Genomic DNA, 23,631 nt, shown 5'->3' on the forward strand with positions numbered 1-23,631 from the left:
AGCAACCGTGCTCTTATCTCCAGCGCCAAATCTCCAGCCCAGTGTGCACGTTTAACCAAGTCTCTATCAATCATTGCCTAACGAGTTATTTTTAGCAACTACAAATAACAACATTGGCGTGAATAACCTTGAACATGTAATTTTGTGCTGTATATCTTGGGGATTTCAAGAGCTATATAGGACCAGTGCATTTTGGCGCCGGGGTGGTTAGAAAACACAGGCCAGGAGAGTTCCGGCCTCCGGTCAGCAGGTGGCGCTGCGCCCACGTCTAGCCGGAAGCGCCGGGTGTCCCGCCGACAAACTGCTGGTGGCCGCGCAGGCGCGCTGTTCGGCTGGCGCGGGAGACTGGCAGCCGGTCGCGATGCCGTACGCCAACCAGCCAACCGTGCGGATCACGGAACTCACCGAAGAGAACGTCAAGTTCATTATCGAGAACACGGACCTAGCGTAAGGCTGCGAGGGGAGAGACGGGCGGCCGGGTCCTTGGGCTCCTGACCCCGGGGCTGTAGCTTCGGGGCCGCTCACACCGCCTGGCTTCCCTCCTGTAGGGTGGCCAATTCCATTCGGAGGGTCTTCATCGCAGAAGTGCCCATAATAGGTAAGCGACTCTCCCTCGGAGCCCGTGTCGCCCGCCCTCAGCCCCGGGTGAGGGCTGAGATCACTGCTGTGCTGTACGCTGGCCTGGGGACTCCTAGGCCCGCCTTGGTGCATGCCTTGCTCAGCTGCGGGGTTTCCAATAAGTGTTTCTCCACCCCAAAGCAACAGAAATCAAGGCTAAGCACTAATAAACAGCTCAGGGCTGCAGCCTCCTCATCCGCAAGATGTAGATGCTAGGCGTCGTTAGCGGGTGATACAGCGATTACCTAAGTAATGTAGATGATGATGCGCTTTTAAGTCAGTGTTCGCTACTGGCTGGTGTCTTTTGAAAATGCATGTTAATTTTACAAAATAACGGACTTATTTATGACATTTTCAAATCTACACACTGTTCACACACAGTGTGCTTGGTCTCTCCCGTTTTTCCAGATAGTAACCTCCCTGCTATACTTTCTTGTCTTCTCCCCCTATCTTCTTTAAAACATTTATTTGCATATATGTGTATATCTCTGGGCTAGAGAGTACCGTAGTTCATGTGTGGCGGTCAGAGTACAGCTTGTGGGAGGGATTCTCTTCTCCTACCACATGGGACCCAGGGATTGAACCCGATAAGGCTTGACAACAAATAAGTACCTTTATCCTGCTAAACCATCTTGCAGGCCCTGAACTCTCCCTTAATTTAAGAGAAAGAGAGAGAGATTGATTCCACATGAGAGAACGCCTGTGTGTTTTAAGATTTTCTTTTACAAACGACATACTGTTGTTCTTTATGGTTGAAGTGACAGAGACAGACAGACAGAGGTTTTTTGTATCCATTCTGGTGTCTTGTTTAAGATGAATTTTTTATTTCTGCTTCAAAGGCAAAATATGACACGTGTCTTCAGGAGAGTCTGAACAGTTTTGGGTTTTTTTTGTTGTTGTTGTTTTGTTTTGAGAGAGGATGGAGGCCCTGGAGAAGAGAGTGGAGCATTTGTAGACATAGACACACAAGGGTTTTTGAGACTGGGAATTCCCACCAGGGGGTGGGGGGATGGGAATGATGGGAGGTAGATTAAGGGTATTCGATGGGCCCCAGAAGTAAATCCTCAGGAAGCTTGGTCCTTGCTTGGGTTGCTGAAGCACTGCAGGGAAGGGCAGGCTGGGCCTATCCTCGCTGGTCTTCTGACCTTTTTTCCTGGTGCCTATGGCTGCTGTTTGAGAAATCAAACACTATCTGATTTCTGCACGCCATTGTTTACATGCAAGAGTTTGCTTATGGGTGATCAGGTACATGTTTAAGTGAAGCGGCTGCACGCATACAGTCCTGTATGCCCAGCAATGCCTGGGTTTTATTGTTAGTGGGCTTTCCCTGTTGAAGCCATCCAGTGAACATCTGTTGATGGGAGGAACACTAAAATTCTGGTTACATCGTAAATGAGGTATGGGTCATGAACTTGTGATATTTTACTCTCCTGATGTTTTCCCTAACTATGAAAATTTTAAATTGGTTTTAAACTGTGTCTCTGTATGTGGGTGTTTACAGGTGAATGCAGGGGGCCAGATCCTCCTGGAGGTGGAGTTACAGGGTTGTGAGCTGCCTGCCATGGGTGCCGGGAACCTCTTAACCTCTGAGCCACCCCTCCAACCCATGTTTCCCCCAACTTTTAGGTGCTCAAATAGCTTTTGTTCTTGGATTTGTATTGGCACAGGTAGCAGGTTTAAAGTATTCAACTCCCTAAATATCCCTAAGTGCACCAAGTGTGTGTGTTTGTCTGTCTGTCTGTCTGTCTGTCTGTCTGTCTGTCTTGTCTGTCTGTCTGTCTGTCTGTCTGTCTTACTAGCAAGGCCTATACCCAGTTCTCTGGGGCAGGAAGGTGATATGTATGACAAGTGGGGTTTGTTTTGTTTTGTTTGACACAATGTTTTCTCTGTGTAGCCCTGGCTGTCCTGGAACTCACATTGTAGACCAGGCTTGCCTCTGCCTCCTAAGTGCTGTGCACTGAGTGATTAGAGACAGTGCTGTAGGTCTGTAGATGAATCTGGTGACTAGTCCTCACTCATCCTGTTTCATTGCCGCCTTTTTCAGCCATCGACTGGGTTCAGATTGATGCCAACTCCTCCGTCCTTCATGATGAATTCATTGCTCACAGGCTTGGTGAGTGCTGGGGTTGAGGTGGAAGGAATCAAAGTGGGATGCTCCCTGTCCCAGCCTGTGTGACCTCCTTGAGGTTCTTGTGATGATTTGGCTGTTGGCTGTTCTGCAGAGCACTTTTCTATGTCTTGCAGGTTTAATCCCCCTCACTAGTGATGACATTGTGGACAAGCTGCAGTACTCCCGGGTATGTGTGTTGGTAGGAAGACTGGAGGCACGGGGAGGTGGGGAAGGGGGGTGTTCTCCCTAGAATCTTTTTGGGTGTCTTCCTTCCAGCTGACTGTGGTATGGTCATTGTGGAGATGATGTCTTAGTAGTGTGGTCCTTGGTTCTGATGGAGCGTCAGATTGCTCTCAGCACATGTGCAGGAATCATCAGTGAGCCTCACAAAAGGGAACACATGGGTGGGTGTGGTGGCAGCACACACCTTTAATCCCAGAGTTTGGGAAGCAGAGACAGGCGGATCTGTGTGAGTTCCAGGACAGCCAGGGCTGTACAGAGAAACCCTATCTCAGAACAACAAAAAAGGGTCGGGGGACACGCCCACTTTTATGTCTGTCTCTGTGTATGTACAGGTGGGCTAAGGTCAATAGAGGGCATCAGAGTCCCTGGAGACAGTTACAGGCAGTTGTGAGCTAGCAGCTGAGCCATCTCTCCAGCCTCCCACTACCCTCCCATCCATTTATTCTTTTTGGGTTTTTTTTGGTTTTGTTTTTAAGAGAGTCTCACTATGTAGCTCTGGCTGGCCTTGAACTGAAATCTGCCCTCTCCTGAGTGCTGTGGTTGTTAAAGGCATGTATCTCCATGCCTGTCAGAAAAAAATATTAATAAAACACCCCTTTGTTTTATTTTTTCTCTGTAGTTACCAGATGTTAATGTTTTCCTACATTTGCCTCATTTTTCCCTAACCTTTTAGAAACTAAGTTGCAAGTGCCCTGACCCTTCTCTTCTCCGTGCTTGAGCCCTGTCTGTGTGCTGTAACTGTCTATGTCTGGATGCCTGTAACCCACCATTTACAGGGTTACCTAGTAAGATATACCCTGTCAGAGCACACAAGACACCCGCAAAGAAAGGCAAATATTGATAATTAGGAAAACTGGAAGGTGTGCATATGACAGGTGGCAGTTTGTCTTCTCTGGTTTTGTATATGGGTACAATTGTCCGTAAGAGATCCTGAAGTAAAGAGTGGCTGGATGTTGTGACACGTGCCTATAATCCTAGCACGTGGGCGATAGTAGCAACAGGAGGCTCAGTAGTTTAAGTTTCATCCACATACTAAATTCCAGGCCACCGTGGGCTGTAATGAGCACCGGGGCCTCCTCTCTCCAAATAATCTAGAACTTGAAAGGTGTTTTTGTTTTGGGGGGTCTTTTTGTTTGTTTGTTTGTTTGGTTTGTTGGTTGGTTTTTTGTTTGTTTTCCTGTTCTTCCCTTGTCTGTATTTTCAGTCATTCCTAAGCTGGACTGCATAGACAGAACTATATAGTCCCATACAACCTTAGTCCTCCAAGACGTCCTCTCTAGGCACTGCTATATTAGTAGTGTGCCCCCTAGTGGCCACCTGTAGCAGTGGACATGGAAAGGAAGTATTGTTGCCTGTGGGTATACAAGTTATCTTGAGGTGAACCAGAACAGCCCAGAACGGCCTGGAACTGTGGTCACCCCTTTTCACCAAGAAGAAACTGGAAGGAGCTGGTTAGGAGAAGCAGAGAGTCCAGCCTACTCATTCCACCTGCCCTTGCTGCCTCAGGACTGCACGTGTGAAGAGTTCTGCCCTGAGTGTTCTGTGGAGTTCACGCTCGACGTGAGGTGCAATGAAGACCAGACGCGCCACGTCACCTCCCGAGATCTTATCTCTAACAGCCCCCGGGTTATTCCGGTTAGTGCCTTTGCTCTTCTCTGCCTGGCTTCAAGTGGGACAGATTGGAGTAGATCTTTATGAAATAAATGCTAACCTACCCCGTTACCATCTACATTAACCACCACCTAGACATCCTGGTCCTGAGATCCTAAACAGAGCAGTATTTCTGCCATGTGCCCTCTGTTGTTTAAAGACCCTTTTAAAGGCCACTGGGCTCTCTGGACAACTGCCATCTCTTCCTTCTCGGCCTTTTTTCCCTGGCTTGACAGATCATAGGCTGGATTTGCTGAAAGACCGTTGCCAGAGGTAACTGAGAAGCTAATGTGTGCTTGTTTGGCTTCCTACAGGTGACATCCCGGAACCGAGATAACGACCCTAATGACTATGTGGAGCAGGATGGTAAGGGGGTGAGGCAGAATGGTAAGGGGGAAAGGCAGAATGGTAAGGGGGTAAGGCAGGACGGTAAAGGGTGGGGCAGGATGGTAAGGGGTGGGGCAGGATGGTAAGGGGGTGGGGCAGGATGGTAAGGGGGTGGGGCAGGATGGTAAGGGGGTAGGACAGGGTGGTAAGGGGGTGGGATAGGCAAGCTGGTGGATGCAGAGATTAGATGTACCCCTTTGAGTTGCTGGTCTCTTTCATTCATCTTTGGAACCTTTTGCCAAGATGTGGGTTGTCTTCATGCAGCACTGAAGGTCACAAGTTGGAGAACTTGCCTCTTTTTGTCCCTGGCTCATTCTCACCTCTCCCTGCAGACATCCTCATTGTCAAGCTGAGGAAGGGGCAGGAGCTCAGACTTCGAGCCTATGCCAAGAAGGGCTTTGGCAAGGAACATGCCAAGTGGAACCCTACTGCAGGAGTAGCCTTTGAGTACGACCCAGACAACGCTCTTCGGCACACCGTTTACCCCAAGCCTGAGGAATGGTGTGTTCTGGGGGGATGAGGGGAAGTAGCGATGGCTGTAGTGAGAGGTAAGTCCTCTGAGAGCCTTGCTCAAAGTAGAAGTAACCACTTGTGCTTCACCTGTGCTTGCCTTCAGGCCAAAGAGTGAGTATTCCGAGCTGGACGAGGATGAGTCCCAGGCTCCCTATGACCCCAACGGCAAGCCAGAGAGGTAAGACCCCGGTCCTGCTAGGGACTATAATTGTAAATAGAGGTGTGGGAGGCTGTTAGGCAGTCACACCGAAGCTCACCACACCACACCCCATCCCCCACTCCCACCCTTATCCCCTCCGTGTGATAGCAGAGCTGAGTCCTGAGTCGGTCTTCATTCCTCTCCAGTCACTGTGAGGAAAGGGGCCTTTTTATTGCCCCATGCTGTTTCTGGCCTTCCTGTTTAGGCTCAAGCCAGAGGACCATAGCTCTCCCCTGAAGTGCTGAAGGGTGTAGCCAGCATCGTGTTTGGTTTTTTCCTGCTGTCCAGTGTAGAAATGCACAGAGTCATTGTAGGGTTTTTACAACAGTGCCCTTTTGAAGTAGCTGAAGCTTCCTCGAGGAACTGCAAAGTGGATCTGGACCACTCTGCATAAGGGTTTTAGGGAAGTCAGCCCTGTCCTACTATCAAGGGCTGCATAGAAATGGAATCAAATCTCACAGGATAGAAAGGAAGTCTGCCCAAAGCCTGAGCTTTGCCTCACAAGAGCTCTCACCCCACTCTTGTCTCTCAGGTTTTACTACAATGTGGAGTCGTGTGGCTCACTGCGCCCTGAAACCATTGTCCTCTCAGCCCTGTCTGGGCTAAAGAAGAAGCTGAGTGATTTACAGACTCAGTTAAGCCATGAGATCCAGAGTGACGTGCTAACCATAAACTAGCCGCAGCTTGCCTGCCACAGAAGACTAGGTTCAAGGTGACTGGATTTCAGGCCTTGGGAGCCCTTCTGGTTTCTGGGCTATGGACCGCACTTGCTCAAGCTGCCTCCTGGAAGGTCATGGGAGAGATTGCCAGGGGTTCTACTGGCGTTAGACAAGGCAGTTTTTATTAGGCGTTTAGCATCCCTGGCCCTACTGTAGTGGTTTTCGGGCAGCCTGGGGTGGTGGGGTATACACCAGCACAGAAAAGAAGAAGTATTTATTGCTCAACAGTAGTTGTCTTTTAAAAAGTTTTTATTTTTGGCAATAAAGAGCACAACATAATCTCCTTCATGCGTCATGGTGCCACCAACTGAGCCACTTCTGCCTCCCTCCCAAGCATCTGGGCCCATTTCTTGTACAAACGAGCCAACCTCTAGGTGGTCACTTCCTGGGTCACAGCTGGGCTGACTGTGCCACCTCCCTGGCTCTAGGGCCCCCCTGGGAGGGGGCCCCCTTATCATTCTGCTACACATGTGAACAGTGGTTATTTACAAGGTCTGTTCCCACAAATCAGAACCCTAAAGTATTAAAAAACAAACACGCAACAAAAGGTTTGATGTGAATAGAAAGATAGCCCTTCTGCACGGTAGTCAATAAATACCAGCACTAGAAAATCAATTGCTTTAATTGCATTTCAGCAGGGAGCCTCAGCACCATGTAGGGAGATGGGAAGGTCTTAAGTTTTGGAATCTGGCCTGGGGTGGCTAGCCCAAGGCAAGGGACTCCCCCTGCTGGAGCACTATACCCCTGGTCAGTAAAAGGGGGCAGCAAGATGCTCCCCACAGCAGTCCCGCTGCGGCCCTCCAGGCTGGCCCCAGCCATCCTCTACTACTGAGAGGTAAGGGGAGCCCCACCCGCCTGAAGACATCTTCGGCCTACTGAGCAGGAAGGAGCCAGTGCAGAAAGTGCATTTAAAAACCAGATGCCACCTCTGCTTAAAACTCCCAAGTGCAAGGCTGCCATGTGGTACAGTGAAGTCCAGGACTCTTCCTGTGTCACTGTAGGCCCAGAGGACAGAAGCTACCTACTATCGTGGCCCTTGGGCTTCTGAGGAAGAGCCAGCACCAGTCTGATTGTCCCCTCCTCTGACCCTGGCAGCTCAAGCCATCTTGGCAGCAGGAGAGTTGTATCACTGAGGATAGGCACTGCCACCCTCATACTCAAACAGCCTTGACCATACATACCTGGTCGTGGAATTCAAAATGGGTTGTGTTGGTGGGGAGGGATAGAGGGAAGCCTCATTTATACAGAATATGTTATAAGCCATATATATTAAAACCATTAACAGTGTATAGTCCCACGGTGGCTCTTAGCCCCTCATGCTCAGGTGGTGTGGCCAGCCATGTGCTGAGGTCCAGCCTCACCCTTGAGGGCAAGGAGGGATAGCTTGCTCTCCTGGCTCTTGGCCACCAACCAGCTCCTTGAGGCTGCCCATGGGCTGCTGCACTGAACCTTCCAACGGTGGTCCAGCAGTCATGAGTTCTCGCCAGTCTAGCTGTCACTGGGAAGGGGACTTGGTCTCACTGCTGTCCTCCTGGCTGGACTTTGGCTTAAGCAGGATGAATCTGTTCAGGAGGTCTGTTTCTGAGCTGGCCTGGGCTGCCCCATACCCTTCACCTGTGGACAAAGAGATGCAGGCTCAGAATTTGATTCCAACAGCAAAGACCCTTGCCCAGGAAGCCTCCATAGGGACAGGCCCCAACGGCAACTCACCATAGCTGGAGGCTTCGGCAATGTTCTGAGAACCTGTGATATGGTGCCAGTACGCACTGCGGGGCAGCATGGCTGTGGGTGTGCAGGGATAGGAGTAGTGCTCACTGCCCTTGTTCAGCAGCTGTGACACAGAGAAAAGGTCCCGTCTGTTAGTTCTGGGGACACTGCTGCCAGCCCAAGGTCCCTCCTGACCCACCTGCAACATGCTAGCGGAGACTTAGCTAGCGTGTCTGCCCCACCTCCCAGAGCCCTGGAGCAACAGCCACGCCTCACCCTCACGTTCTTCTCCATTTCCAGCAGGACCCGCTTGTGCTGCTCAGCGATGGCCAGGGTGGCACTGTGAACCCGCTGGTAAATCTGCTCCCCCTCCTGTGTCTGAAAGGTATAGAGTCCTTCCCCAGCGTCACACATCCTAAGGACACAGGGAGCAAGGAGGGCAAGGTGTCAGGAATTCCACTCTGTGTGTGTGTGTCTGTGTCTCTTTCGCTGGTGCTCATATGCATGAATGCATGCTGCCTGCGTGATCTAAATGCCAGCCGTGGTTGTTCCAAGGTCTTCAGGAAGAGGATGGCCATGGTCTGGGGACTTGGCCACAGTACGCATGGGCTGAGCGGTAGTTACCACATTCCCAGTGGAGGTTTGAAAGCTTCCCAGAAATTAACCTATTCATTCTCCTCTACATTTTACCATAGAGGAACCTAAAGCATCCAGGAAAATAGTCACTCAGCTAAGGATACATAGAGGGTGGTAGAGTCCCAACAAAGAGTCCCTAGCTATACCATCATTCTGTCAGGCTAGATGCTTTTTTACCTCCCTATAGGAAACTTGTACTGAGGCCACAATCACAAAGCCAGGAAATGTCACTGCTGGCAGTGACTGAGCCAGGGAGCTGGGCTATGTATGGTAAACAGCTTCGCTTGACCTGCCTGTTACAAGCTAATTACTTCTGGCCTCGAGTTCCTCATCTGTAAAACTGAAGCATCACATCCCCCCTGGGTTGCCATGCTGATGAATGAACATACTCGATGGCCATGCAGACAGCAGTCTCCATAATGGCCATAGTGGGACAGGATGGTAAGAAAGAGGGTACTACCTGCCCGCCTCAAAGGTAAAGCGTGTGGCATCTCGGCCATAACGGCGCAAAGAGCAGAGAGGCCACGAGACGAGCTTCACGCGGGGGTTGTGTGTGTCCCAGAGGTAGATGTTCTCGTGAGTGATCTGCAGCTTGCACTCGCCGTACACGTCCAGGTTGGGGCAGGGTAACAGGAAGACACTGAAGCGATCTGCAGCAGCAGCGGATAACAGCTGAGCCAGCTGAGGGCACCACCTTCCCCGTTCCCACTTTGAGACCCAGCACCAGCCTCACCTGTCTGTTCACACTGTACTCCAGGAGCCAGGAGGTCAGGCTCTCCCAGACTGATGTCATTGAGTCGTGATCCCAGACATTCCACTGACAGTGTCTTGTACCACTCCTCTGCCTCCAGCTCTAGAGAAAAATGGCACTTCATAGTTGTGCCAGCTCAGAGTCCCCAGCAGCCCACCCACCCGGTCTGCCCTGGCTTCACTCACTGCACCTTGCAGGGAGGCCTTGCTGTCTACCTGCCCACGTCCGTCTGGACCTACTCCACTAAGGAAGGGCACAGCTCTCCCACCCTTCCTGCAAGAGTTGGCCCTGCTCTGGTACCTGCTGCCTAGACCACTGACTGTGACCAGCCCAAGAAGAGCAGATGGAGCCTGCAGCCTGGGGTCTCACCTGAGTCACACGTGAAGGTACGAGCTGAGTCGTCGGTGAATATGATGGCCACCGCCTGCCTCTTGGTCTCCTTGGGGAGCCGTGTGACACACTTGACGTTGCTGATCTCAGTCACCTGGAGGGACATCCCAAGAGATTTAGCCAGGCCGGGGCACTTCACCCTACCTTCCATAGCAGGGTTCCCCAGGAAGGTACTCTCAGACCTCAGGACTCAGTGAGTGAGTCATCTTTGCTCACAGGTTGGGGGATCTAGGGCCCAGGCCCCTAACCTTGGGGCAGCCTCGGAGGCACACTGACTTCTCATCGGGATATTTCTCCAGCCGCTGGGGCCCCTTGCTTGAAGATTTCCGGAACACCAGCCAACACCTCCGGTAAATCTGTGGGCCAAGAAGCTGATGGTCGGACTGTTGCTGGATCACAGTCCTCAACAGTGCTGCCCTGAAGTTATCCCATCCTCCTGAGGGAGTAGTACGATGCCCTTCCCTTGACCCTAGCTCAGAGAAAACCTTAGGACGGTAGCTATAGGATACCAGTCACCAGAGGGGCAGCCCTAACCAAATGGCCAAGGTGGGTGTTGATGGTCATCTCTGTTGAGCTGTTCTATGATGCTCCGTGTAATCACCATCAAAAATGGAAGGAGCATTTGTGGAATGCTTCCTATCCATATGTGGGGTGCTGCACTATTCAGTGTCGGGGTCACTCCTGCAGGCAGTCCCATTGTTGTCTCCATTTCAGAGACTAGTGGGCTATGAGGAAGGCAAGTAGGAAGGACCTAACAAGTGGTGGGTCTGCTGTGAAGACAGGATTTCCAGAGACACACCCCATTACCAAAGGACAGTCCACTCTGGCATACATGGGGTCTCCCAGGGACAAGAAGTGGCCCCTTGTACTCAGCTAGTCTGTACATCATCCTTGCCCTGCTCTTGGACCCAGACAAGGCTCTGATGTAAGGGGAGTCACCCTTGCCCCCCAAGGATTTCCCTTAGCACTTAATCAACAGTGTGCCACAAGGAGTACCCAAGGGGACCAGAGGCCTGCAGAGGCTAAGGGGGCAGAGCTATGAGCCTGCACAGCACAGTACCTTCCCTATGTGGTATCTTGCCTGTCCCAACCACTTAGAAACTCTCCAGAGTTTCATAAACTCCTAAAGAGGGGACCCTTCTCCAGAGACAAATTGGCCTATCAGACACCATGAAAGGCTGTCCCAGCACCTCCATAAACTACCCATCTGACCTCTTTCCCTCCTACCTCAAGGCTATCTTGGATTTACCAGCTCCTGCCAGCAAGCTTCAAGCCTGGCAGACCTGTTTCCCAGACATCCCTGTGCCATTGTTAATGCAAACAAGAGGGTCCTAAAGAGGGCCTGGGTTGGGCAGAGGAAGGCAGGAGGCCACTGGGCCATAGTCACTGGCCAGCCCAGCTACCTTCTCTGCCTGTGCCAAAGGTGCACCAGGCCTTTGGCAAGCAGATCACAGAGCAAAATGACCTAGACCTTCTCTCTGTCTCTGGAATTCCCTAGAGCTGGGTCACTTGTAGCTCCTGTTTGGAGCCCTGGGAAACATGTCTGCCCTTGCACCTCTATGACCACTGGGCCACAGTCCTAAAGGGCTGGCAGTCAGCTCAGCTACTTCTCTGCCTGTGCCAAAGGTACACCAGGCCTTTGGCAAACAGATCACAGAACAAAATGGACCTAGACTAGACAGTCCTTGTCCCTGGACAAAAGTCTCTAGAGCTGGGCGACTTTTAGGTCCTGTCTGGGACCCTGGGAAGTATGCCTGCCCTAGCACCTCTGTCCCTAGCTCAACCCTGATCTGTCCACATGAGCCTTTTTAAAGCGGAGGCTGTATATACCGTATGTTCCCACCTCTGCTGATACCAGCTAGCAATTACAGCTATGGATATGAGAATATGAAGGACAGAGTGGACAGACAGATGGATGAATGGATAGATGACTGAATGGGTGGGAGCTGCCCAAGCACCCCACCCCACCCCAGCAGGCAGCAACACGGGAGGCCTGGGGGCCTGAGCATCCTGGTTGCCTGGTTACAGGATACACACTCACACAACCCCAGGGAGCCATGCACTCAAGAGCTCTCCTCAGTTCTCACAGGTCTTTGATCAGCTCTTCCTAAGCACTCTGCCAGGCTCTGCTGAGGGAGGGAGGCCCTGGCAGGTAGGAGGGGAGGGTGGGCGCAATCCCTTTTCCATTTCATTCAGCACACCCCCACCCCTGATCCCTGGAGACTGAGATAAGATATTGCCTGGGGCAACTGCAAAGCTTAGCCCCTCACAGGATGGCAGTGTAAGCTCAGGTCTGTGGAGAGTAGAACTCCCTGGACACAGTGGACATGAGTCTGGGCCAGGCCACACCCCACCTTCCAGTTCGTTCCCTGGTCTGTCCACCCCTCTACTTGGGGTCTGGGAATCCTCCTGTTACAGGTCTGACACTGACCCCACAGTATTGCCCTGTAGCCAGTGCTTTCCTGGTAAGCCCTGCCCTAGACAGAGCTCTGCTGGCCTCTGGGGACTTGCTGGATCTAAGCATGGGGATAAGGGATGGCAGCAGGAATGAGGTCCCCACTCCCTGGGCCTCTTTGCCTGGCCTTAGCCTTGCTCTTTGTTCTGTCTTGGAAAGAGCAGAATCTTTACCAGGCTTGGGCCAGTGAGACTCGGAACATACTCGGCAGCCCTGCCTCAATCCACTGATGGCCCAGCTGAGGGCAGTGGACTGCTGGCCCTTACCTGGACACAAGACAGCCCAAGGGTCCCAGAAAGCCAGGAGGAACAAGAATCACCCCCACTCCAAGGTAGCCCTGAGTAAGACAAGTGACCCTTGGGCATCTCCTCTCCCTCAGGCTAGACCAGGAAGCCTTGAACCCATCCCATCAAGGTAGCAGGGAGGGACAGGAGTCTTGGGTAAAACAGACTTGGGTCACCTGTCACCAAGGCTTTCTTTCCTGCTGAGAAGAGCCCCTTGTTGGAGGTAGGGGATAGCAGGGGAACAGAGGTTGCAAAGGGAACCTGGGGCTCTACAATTATCTCTGGGGGATTTTCCTCAGCTGGACACCTGCATGGGGTGGTGAGAAGGGGTAAGTGGCCCTCCAAGCCCCAGCTCAGAGCCGCCACCACCAACTCCCAGGAAAGCAGCCTGTCCCAAAACAAGGGCCACATGGGGATAGGGGGAAGTGTTGGCCCCTCAGCCGCTCTGGCCTCAGTCCCTCATGTCCCTACCTCTACCTCCCAACAAGCAACTCTCCTTCCCAAACAATTCTTTAGCACCCAAAGCAACCACCTAAAATATGATAATATGATGAGTGGAGGCTGTGAACACATTGAGACGCGGGGGGGGGGGGGGGGGGGGGAGGGTCACTTTAAAGAAAAGAGAACAGGAGAGGTAGGGAGCAAGGGAGGGAGGGAGAGAAAAGGGGGTGGGGAGCAAGGGGAGGAGGCCCAGGAGCCAAAGCTGCTCTCCACTCTTGACAGCCTCACTCTCTAGTCAGTCCCGCTACCCAGTGGTGGCTGCCACCTCCGCTCCTGCCAGCGCCTCAGCCGCTGTGGCCACAACTTCAACAATAGCAGGGATGCCTCTGCCAGCCTGTCAGCTACCACTACTGGTCCAGTGGCTGGGATGCCAGCCAGCCCAGCTGGGGCAAGAGATGCAGTAGACAGAGACTGGCTAGCCACATGCCAGCCAGCCAGTGTTGAGACACCTCAAGCCACAGTCACACAGTACCCAGTGCTGGCGGGCAGCATGCCCCCACACACCATGCCTCCAGACCCTCCTCAGTACTGTTTATTGACAAGGGCCCCCACCAGGGTGGCTCACCCCGAGCTTCCTGCTCTTCATCTTCACATAGCCTTGCTTGACGATGTCGTTGAAATTGGTCGCCATGGTTGCCCCACTGTCTTTGGGGTGCCGGCTGGGCTGAGTCCGGGAGGGGTGCCCAGGTGGCTTGGTGTCCCCTGATCACCTGTTTAGGACACTCCTCACCTCCCCCTGCTCAGCATTGTTCTAGCAGATTCTTCGCCCAGCTCCTGCCAGAAACCCAAATGACAGGGAGATTAGAGCCAGTGACATCTTTCTCTCCCCCTAGCTGTCTCGGTCTTTTTTTCCTTCCTCTTCCCACACTCCTCCCTCCCTCTGCCTGCCTGCCCTTCCTCCTTCCCTTCCTCCCCACCCCAGGACGGCAGAACCATTCAGGAAAAGCGAGGTGGAGGCAGAGCAGAAAAATGGTCCAGCCCAGTCCCCTCCCTCAAGGCCCGGGCTGGCAGTTAACCCCTTCCTAGGATGGCTGGCTCCTGTTTTGCTTGCTGTGGTGGTGAAGGCAAAAGAGAAGGAAGGAAGGAAGGAAGGAAGGAAGGAAGGAAGGAAGGAAGGAAGGAAGGAAGGAAGGAAGGAAGGAAGGAAGGAAGGAAAGAAGGAAGAAAGGTAGGTAGGTAGGTAGAGGGCTTTGGAGGAACCTGGCCCTTCAGTTTGGTGGCACCTGGCCATCCTCTTACAACTTCAGGGCAGACTTGGAGCAACTTGACAGAGGACCCCTCCCCCGGTACTTCCAGGAAATGGTAAGGGGATCAGGAGATAGCCCAGATAGGGTTCTGTATCTACAGAAGCCTACACTTCCAGCCCACCACACTATACCTGGTTCTCTCCAGCCTGATCAGGCTGTGAGTCACCAGCTCAAATCATTCAGACCTTGCTCCTGGCCCCTGGACTCTTGGGCAGCTCTTCTGGGTACTGGCGTTTCCTGGGCAGGAGGGCAGAGTCCAAGGGGTGGGGCCCTGGTCTGAGGAGTGTGTGGGACTGTGGGCTGTGGCCTCTGAGGAAGTAGACATTTACCCTGGTCTTGGAGCTAGAAGGAGTAGGGCAGCCTGAGGGTGGGGACACAGTCCCAACAGGACACTTGGTCTGGCCAAGCCAAGCAGAGATATGTTCTGAGCATGGGCAGACTTTAATTATAGGAAGGGATGACCCAGGGCATGGGACGTAGCCTAAGCAAGTCAGGAAAAAATGGGAATAGCAGGGGGAGAACTGGCTCAGTTAACACAGACCCAGGCAATCTCAGTCTTCATATTATACACAGGAAAATAGCCCAGAGAGAGTGAGCCAGACTTAGGTCACACAGCAAGCCCAGGACACAACCAAAGACAAATGAGAAGTTCCCTGTGTGGAACACTGTCCTGTAGCACCCTTTGGCTTTCTGCCACCACCTAAGCTTTCTCTGCCATGACGCCACAGTAGTCAGGGTTGTGCTCCCCACAAGACTCCCCACATCTCCAGGATCACTGGGTGGCAATGCAGTAGCATTTTGGGGTCAGCTGGACATCTGTGCTGCCAGAATGGGGCCCTAGGGCAGGCACGCATCTCAGTCTGCCAGCAGCTTGGTATTAATTAATCTCCTAGAGGCCTGTCTATTGAGTCCCTAACAAGGAACAGATGGGACTCCATTGGGCACAGTAAACAAGAGTTGGGGCAGAGGGGGTTACCTCTCTCTCCTGTGTAGTGACAGTCCCCTTAGCCCTTCACATTCTCTATCCCAGCTCCCACGTCCAGGACATTCCCACAGCCAGTGCTCTGCTTCTTCCAGGTCTAATCGGCACCAGCCCTGTCACACCTGGGCTTTGGCAGCCAAGAGGGGTCAGTTTTCCCAGTTCTGTCTCCACCACCTGCCTTTGGGGTTGTCTTGTCCCCAGGACAAGTTCTGGCTCCATGGAGCTCCCTCCTAAGATGACTAGCAAGCTGGCCACTGGCAGTTGGTGGTCCCCAGCACTGAAGGCCAGTTTTCCATTCCAGCCCCTGGGGTCTTTTAAGGTGGCCCAGACACCAAGGAATGCAGCTCTAGCAGGCTGTGTAGTCCCTCAGTTTTCACAGTTCTTTGGGGGCTAGGGGGTTGTTTTTTGTTTTTCTCTAAAGGATCCAGGTAGAATGTGATGATATATATCTGTAATCCCAACACTGGGGGTGGGGGTAAAAGTTCAAGGCCAGTCGTTCTACTTTAAATGAGGAAGTGAAGCCAGGAGGTAGCTACATGCTCCGGACCCTCCTGCCCAGTCCAGGCCATAAGCCCATTACAAACCGTCTCCATAAACCCGGTACAGGCCACTTCTTACTGGCTCCATCAGCCCTGTGTACAACCTGTGGGCCACTATGGTCTCAGAGCTTCCTGCTGTGTGTCCAAAGAACACCTAAGCCTAGAACCACTGAAAAGGAACACTTAGCTTGCCTTCTCTGGCCTCTGGTCTCATTCAGTCCCCAGTTGGCTTGTTGAGGCAAATACTGACCCAGTCCCAGAATGGAATGCAAAGAGGATTGGAGAGAGAGCATCAAGAGAGGGACCCATGCCCACCCGCTCCTCCTACCAAGAGGGAGTATGAGATTTTAAACAGAAAGTAATTCCCTAACCTGCCCCAAGGCCCTCCTCAAAGGCCCAATAGCCAATAAGTAAGGGCAGTTAAAAAGCCCCTGTCCGTCCAAGGCTACCACTAGCCTCTCACAGGCCTGCAGAGGAACAGATCTCTCCTAATGCCTCAGTTTTGGGCATGAAGCCCTTGAAGTACTGTATACTAAATGAGCAAGATGGGTTTCCAGTAGCCATTCTCATGGTTCTAGGGGTAAGCCCCTCCCCACCCCACCCCCACCCCCACCTCTCCTCTGGTATCAATGTGGCTGGCTATTCCTGGAAAGACAGTAACTGTCCTGGCCCAGGGCACTGCAAACAGCCAGGCTGGACACAGCACTGCTGCCCTCCCCAGCAAGGGCAGCATCCTGTAGGGAGGGGGCCCCAGAATGCCTCCTGCGTCCCTCCCTACCCACCTGCCCCATAGGCTGCATTGAATGCTCCCTCCCAGATTCCTGCCTGGAGGCCTTGGCTCTAGAACAAACACCACTCACTTTAGGCTCCGCCAGTAGCAGAGCCTGAGTCCTGCCTGCCTGGCCAGGCTGCCCCACCCCTGACAGATCTGATCTTATCAGGGCTGCAAACCAGCCCTACCTGGACACTATCTCTCCGACCTCTGTTTTCACTTCACAGCAGAGATTTGATTGCAGGTGGGTTGTCTCCTGCAGGGAGAACTCTCTCCATTGTCTACCAGCTGCCCTGTCCCTGTGTGGTTGCTATCTGGGACCAGCAGGGTGCGCTTCCGTAGATTTCTAAGACCCAGAAGGTCTGTCTGGTCCAAGGAGAGCCACAAGTACTGAATTAGGCAGAGGACATGAGGGGTCTGAACACTTATGGTGCCCAGGAATGTGGTCCAATGCCTCACACCACTGCTGTCTGTTCTCCCCTGGTACCCTGCCACCTCTCAGTCCGAATAAAAGCCTTCGCAGGAAAGTTACACTTGCTTTTTCCTGCCTCTAACTAAATTTCCTCCTATGGTCTCAAGTATATTCCACTGCCTCATTTGGATCTCAGCTGAAAGTCTGCCTCCTCCTTCGGGCCCTCCTGACATCCTGGCCTTGCTAATTAGCTGTCTCTCAACATCCAGTGTTTCAGTCTGTCACATACCATTATGAGATTTGATGTTCTGGTTCCTTCATCTGTCACTTGGACATGTAGAGACACCTACAATGACAACCCCCAAGCCCCTTTTAACTAGCTATAGCTCCATCTCAGTGACCAGGACACTGATAAAGAACAGAGTGGGTATCCAATCTAGGGAGGGACACTAATTATATCTAGGATTGTCCCCATCCTTTCTCCCCGCACCACCATTATCAGCTCTGCTTCCAGAGCGTGTGAACAGCAGCAGGCTCCCACTTCTCTGCATCTCCGTGCCAACTGGCAAGACCAGCAAAGTCCAAGAGATCAGAAGAACCAGCCGGGTCCATGATCCACAGTTTGGTTCAAAGCTGCCTCAGGGGACTTGTGTTGCTGCTGACACTGTCTAAGCCTGGCTAGGGGCCCCACCTTGGCTGGGGTTGTTGGATGAGGTCACATCCAGCCTGTTGCCCTGCCCAGGAATACCCAGCACCTAAGAACAGAGGCAAGCAACAGAGCGAGAGAGACGAGAGAGAGAGACACACGGCTCCCGGGACCTACCTGGGATGCCTACAAAGCAGCCTGCATTTCTCTGAAAAGGGCCAGCAAAGAATGTGCAGGAAGCACAGCCCCTGACGGCTGTTGGAATGTGCTGGAGCTGACACCCGGCCCCTGGCTGCCCTGTCTTATCAAAGCCCCCCACCCCAGCCCTCCATCCAAGTGCCTGGCAACTGTTCTGCTCCCACCGCTCCACGCAGGCAGATTGCACAGAGCCTCCGTTTGCCCAAGGCTCCGCTCCCGTCCTTTTGCCGTGACAGATATCAGCTGTCTCCAAAAGAAGGTGTACAGACTCCCAGAGCCAGGGGAGAAAGGTTTTAGGGCAGGAGGCTGCTGGCCCAAAGGACTGCGGTGAATAAGAAAGCCACTCGCGGGTCGGGTAGGCAGTAGAAGAAAAGTGTTTCTTGGAATTTGGGGAGCAGGAAGGCGAGGAAAGCTGCTTCCGGGAAGAGGCTCAGGGAGCCAGGGATCTGGGTTTCTCGGATGGGATACGCGGGGAATGCAGGTGAGGTACGGCTCAGACCTGGGCTTCCCAGAGATGGGAGCTGGGTAAGGACGGTTCAGGGAGTTTCAGGGTCCCGCTGGCTTCGAGAGGCGCGTCTGAGTCCTCCTCCCTTAAAGTAGAACGCTCCCATAGCTGGGAGAGCCTGCAGGTTCCGGAGGTGAGCAAGGGCGCCCCAGGATGAGAGTTGCGGGAATCTCACGGCTTGGTGAGGCCTAGGGACCGCCCCCCTTCCTGTTTCGAACTCCCCTATTTACCTAGGCGCTGAGGCCCGGGCCGGGGCGCTGGCTCCACGAGACGCGGGGCGGGCTCATGCCCACGGCCAGGCGGGGAAGGTGGGGTGGCTGCGTGCGGCTCGGGTTGTAGACTAGAGTGAAGCGCAGCCGCCAGCTCCGGATCCAGCACAGACTAGGTAGGTAGCCGGTTCTGCTGATCCGCGACGCCACGCCCCTTGAGGCCACGCCCCGCGCCGCCCTGGCGCCACACCACGCCCCACCGCCACGCCCCCGCCCATCCCTGGCGTCGTGCCACGCCCCTTCTCGGAGCCACGCCCCACCCGGGAGATCCGCCCAGTCCCGGAGTCCCGCCAATGTCTTATTACTAGGACAGAAGTTTCTGCCTGGCAGCCTAGCTCTCTGCTCACCACTTCAGTCGCACCAGCTCCTCCCTGAACTCCAAAACTCAAACCCACGATGCCTCGCATCTGCTGGAGGCGGAACCCTATATCAACTCCCAGTCTTTGAACCTCACCTCCCAACTTCAAGAGTCAATACCCAGCTAGACATATCCTTTGCTACCATCCAGGCCTGCCCGGTACCTGCTCCACTTCCTCAGTCGCACATTCAGCTGCACTCACCTGTTTCCCCCTTTCTATTTTTCATTTACATCACACTTTACTTTCATTTATTTATTTGAGTTTTTTGAGACTAGGCCGTGTGTGTGTGTGTGTGTGTGTGTGTGTGTTGTATTCATGCTTGCCCAAGTAGAGGCCAAAGTCTGATATTGGGTGTCTTCCAGATAACTAGTTCTCCATCTTGTATTTTGAGATAGAGAGCTCTACAATTTAGCCTACATTAGTTGTCCATTAGGCCTTAGGATCTGTCTCAGCTCCACAATGCTGCAGTTACAAACATATGCCCCTCTGTACCTGGCTTTGACATGGGGTTGGGAACTCATACTGAACCAAGTCCCCAGCCCAGGGTCTTGCTATGTAGCCCAGGCTGTTCTTGAACTTGTGACCATCCTTCTGCCTCCATCTTCTGGACACTGGGCTTCCTTTTGCCACCATAGCTGGCTACATCTGTATTCTTTTACATCAGTAGATTCGAAAGCATGGTCTCTCAACCAGAAGTTTGGGTGTTACCACGAAATAAATTCCATCCCCCACCTAGACTGGTGAAATCAAGAATTTATGCGAGTTTCAGGCAGAAATCTGTTTAACGTCTCTCCAGGTGCTTCTGTCAAATGCTGACATCTGAGAACCCCTACTTTAGGTTATAAATACAAAGCAAAAGGCTATACCTAATTGACTGAAATCCTGAGAAATGAGAATACCCAAGTCTAACCCTTGTCTGTGAGGGATTAGCCTGGTGCATGAAGGAATCAAGAACCCAGTACCCATGCACAGAATATATTTTCTGCCTCATACCCTCCCAACCCTACCCACTCCCTCTGCCAGAACACCAGAGACTCGGCCTTGTCCAGCAAACTAAAGGAACCATTTCTGTCCCCTTAAAATGTCCCAGGATTGTCACTAAAATATGTGTTAAGTGGTAGCCACGAGGCTACAGGACAAGGAGATGGCTTTCTTCTTCCTCAATGCTAAGCTGAACCTCCTGACCTTCCCATGACCTCATGACCTCCCCATGCATCTTCCAAACTTGACCTCCTGCTTTACTTCAAACAGCAGCTCATAAAGTCCTCCACTCTCAAGCCCTCACAGTGACCTGCTTTCATCCTGGGACACTGTTGGAGAAGTTGTATGGCCACAAAGAAAAAAAAAATGAGTTTCAAAGATAAAGAGGCCTCTTAGCCTGGTCCGGTGGTACTTGTCTATAATCCCAGGCTGAGGCAGGAAACTGATGAGTTCAAGGCCAGTCTTACTGAGATCCTACTTCTAGGAAAGACAGACAGGGGGAGAGAGAGAGAGAGAGAGAGAGAGAGAGAGAGAGAGAGAGAGAGAGAGAGAGAGAGAGAGAGAAGGGAAGGAAGGAACCTTCTCCAGGTTCAATCCCCTGAGCTGAAAATTCATCATAATAATATAATGAAATTAAAACGTATCATCTCTAAGTGGAATTTCTAAACTTCATTCCCTTCAAAATTTTTACCCAATATCTACCCTCTACCCACTGTGCTAATTCCCTTTCTTCTTTCTATCTTTCTTTCTCTCTCTCTTTCTTTCTTCTCTTCTTCCTCTTTCTCCTCTTCTTCCTCATCCTCTTCTTTCTCCTCTTCCTCCTCCTTCTTTTTTTTTTTGAAACAGGATTTCTCTAGCAGTCCTGGAACTGGCTGTGTAGACCAGGTTGGCCTTGAACTCACAGTGTTCTCTGTCTTCTTCTACCTCCTGTGCCACCATACCAAGATTTTTATCTAATTTTTGAACTTACACTTATAAGGTTGTTTGAAGATCCACATGCGGGTGGATGGTTTAACATAGAGACAGTCTGAGTTCCTGATATTTCCAACCTTGAAAAGTCACAGTACAGGACACTGGCAACTCGAAGTCACCATAGGGAGAGTTTCTATACCCACAAAGGTGTCCCTCTGCCCTCTTCCCTTCTCTATCAAACCCACTTCCCTTCCCTCCCCTGTAATTCCTGGGGGACACCTTGATGTTGTCAATTTCTACAGATGGTAGAAGGTTTCACAGTTGGAATCATAAAAAGTATAATCCTTGGGAATTTTTCACTGGGTAACTTTTTTTTTTTAATGGTGATTGAACCCAGGGCCTCTCAGACGGTAGACAAGTGTTCTACTACTGAGCTACACCCAGACTTAGTTTTTTACCTTCTTTTTCAAGATAGGCTCTGAGTTACCCAAACTGGCCTTGAACTTACTTACTGTGTAGCCCAGGCCAGCCTTAAATGTGTAATCCTGCCTCAGCCTCTGGAATAGCTGGATTTATTAGTTATGTGTCCAGAAAGCCCGTCTTGCTCAGTTGGTAATAGCTTCACAATTTTGTCAAGTCACAGCACGAATCAATAGCTGCTTTGGTGGTTGTATGGTATTGTATTCCTAGCATTGTATTGTATTGTATTTCTAGTATTGTATTGTATTGTATTCTTAGCATTGTATTTCATTGCACTGTATTGTATTCCTAACATTGTATTGTATTCCTAGCATTGTATTGCATTGCATTGTATTCCTAGCATTGTATTGAATTCCTAGTATTGTATTGTATTCTCAGCATTGTATTGCAATGTATTGTATTTCTAGCATTGTATTCTATTGCATTGTATTGTACTGTATTGTATTCCTAGTATTGTATTGTATTCTTAGCATTGTATTGCATTGCATTGTATTCCTAGCATTGTATTGTATTCTTAGCATTGTATTGCAATGTATTGTATTGTATTCCTAGCATTGTATTGCATTGCATTGTATTGTATTCCTAGCACTGTATCGTATTGTATTGTACTGCATTCCCAGCATTCTGCTGTATGGACGTACCACCATCTGTTTATTCATGCACCCATTCAAGGACATCTGGGTTGTCTCCACGTTTTCTGCTATTGATGTTGTGAATAGGTTTCTGTGTAAATACATGTGTTCCCTCAGGGATAAATGCTATAGTCATAATGTTGAGCTGTGTAATTACAGGTTGTCACTATTTACTTATTTATGTATTTATTTATTTATTTGGCTTTTTGAGGCAGGGTTTCTCTGTGTAGCCCTAACTGTCCTAGAACTCACTCATCTAGACTACTTTTTAATTGCCAATATAATGGTTAAATCCTTTAACTTTCCTAACCACAGTGAAGGAATGATTTATCCCATGCTCTCCAGCATTTGACTTCATCACTACTTTTTCAGTTTGGGGGACTTTGTGACCATGAAAAGTTATAGCTCATTGTGGCTTTAATTTGTATTTCCCTAATGGCCGTGGTATGGAATGTATTTTCATGTGACAGCTTGCTACTTTCCACAGTGAACTATTTTTTGCTGTTTTTTCCAAGTTCTGGTTTGATTATTAACTTTTTGTTGTTGTTTTTGAGGGTTCTTTACATATTAGTAGTACTGGACCTCTTTTGAATATGTAGTTTGCAAATATTTTCTCTGCGTTTGTATTTTCTTTTCCATTTACCATATATTTAATGTATTCTCTTCCTCTCTCTCTCTCTCTCTCTCTCTCTCTCTCTCTCTCTCTGTTTGTGTGTGTGTGTGTGTGTGTGTGTGTTTAATGTATATCAGTGATCTATCTTCACACACACCCAGAAGAGGGCCTCAGATCCCATTACAGATGGTTGTGAGCCACCATGCAGTTGCTGGGAATTGAACTCAGAACCTCGGGAAGAGCAATCAGTGTTCTTAAGCACCGAGCCATCTCTCCAGCCCCCTGGTTTTTTTGTTTGTTTGTTTGGTTGGTTGGTTTGTTTTTTTTTTTTTTTAAGGATTTGTTATTTTTTTTCCTCTGTGTGTGTGTGTCTGAGTTTGTGTGTATGTGTGTGTGCTTGTAAGTGAATAACACATGTGTGTGGGTACCTACAGAGGGCAGAAGAGGGTGTTAGATTCCTTGGAGTTGGAGTTATAGGTGGTTGTGAGTCACTCATTGAGGGTGGGAACCAAATTCAGGTCCTCTGGAGGAGCAACGAGAGCTCTTAACCACTGAGGTCTCTCAGCCCCAGCCTTCCTTTCTCTTCCCCTCTCTCCCCTCCCCACTCCCTTCCATCATTTCTGTGCAAAGAACCAAACTCAGGGAATGCAGTACCACTGAGCCACCCCCCAGCTCAACAGATGGTCTTATAAAACCGTTTGGGGCACAGTATCCATTTTTCCTTTTGAAGGCAGTTTAGAAAATGCATTTTCTTCTTTTTATTTCACAAACTTCACAATTTTAGATTTTACATTTAGATCTCTGATCCTAAGGGAAGCATGGCAGCACGTGCCTAGGATTTCAGCATGTAGTAGGCCGATGGAGATGGATTACTGTGATTTAGATGCCAGCCTGGACTAGATAGGAAGTCCCAGGACACCT

The 23,631-nt window shown here is 51.0% G+C and overlaps 2 protein-coding genes across 4 annotated transcripts; one reads left to right on the forward strand and one right to left on the reverse strand.

Moving 5' to 3' along the window:
- The first annotated feature begins 290 nt into the window (after positions 1 to 290).
- On the forward strand, positions 291 to 6,722 carry Polr2c (RNA polymerase II subunit C). 2 transcript variants are annotated; one of them, XM_034522582.2, is made up of 9 exons: positions 291 to 447; positions 549 to 598; positions 2,663 to 2,731; positions 2,863 to 2,915; positions 4,478 to 4,606; positions 4,936 to 4,987; positions 5,341 to 5,509; positions 5,625 to 5,699; positions 6,253 to 6,722. In XM_034522582.2, the coding sequence occupies exons 1-9, from the start codon at positions 362 to 364 to the stop codon at positions 6,395 to 6,397; spliced, it is 828 nt and encodes a 275-aa protein (XP_034378473.1). In that variant the 5' UTR covers positions 291 to 361; the 3' UTR covers positions 6,398 to 6,722. The 2 variants fall into 2 exon arrangements, with proteins under 2 accessions (XP_034378473.1, XP_034378472.1); XM_034522581.2 differs by having other exon boundaries at positions 4,936 to 5,008; positions 6,253 to 6,457.
- On the reverse strand, positions 6,671 to 18,847 carry Dok4 (docking protein 4). Of its 2 annotated transcripts, XM_034522580.2 has the most exons (9): positions 18,695 to 18,847; positions 13,729 to 13,937; positions 10,172 to 10,279; positions 9,903 to 10,017; positions 9,516 to 9,635; positions 9,243 to 9,432; positions 8,423 to 8,561; positions 8,150 to 8,270; positions 6,671 to 8,053 (listed from the first exon to the last, which is right to left on the reverse strand). In XM_034522580.2, the coding sequence occupies exons 2-9, from the start codon at positions 13,792 to 13,794 to the stop codon at positions 7,935 to 7,937; spliced, it is 978 nt and encodes a 325-aa protein (XP_034378471.1). In that variant the 5' UTR covers positions 13,795 to 13,937; positions 18,695 to 18,847; the 3' UTR covers positions 6,671 to 7,934. The 2 variants fall into 2 exon arrangements, with proteins under 2 accessions (XP_034378471.1, XP_076771785.1); XM_076915670.1 differs by lacking the exon at positions 18,695 to 18,847 and having other exon boundaries at positions 13,729 to 14,082.
- Positions 18,848 to 23,631: the final 4,784 nt, after the last annotated feature.

This window comes from Arvicanthis niloticus, chromosome 18 (genome assembly GCF_011762505.2).
Source record: "Arvicanthis niloticus isolate mArvNil1 chromosome 18, mArvNil1.pat.X, whole genome shotgun sequence".
Taxonomy (NCBI): Eukaryota; Metazoa; Chordata; class Mammalia; order Rodentia; family Muridae; genus Arvicanthis; species Arvicanthis niloticus.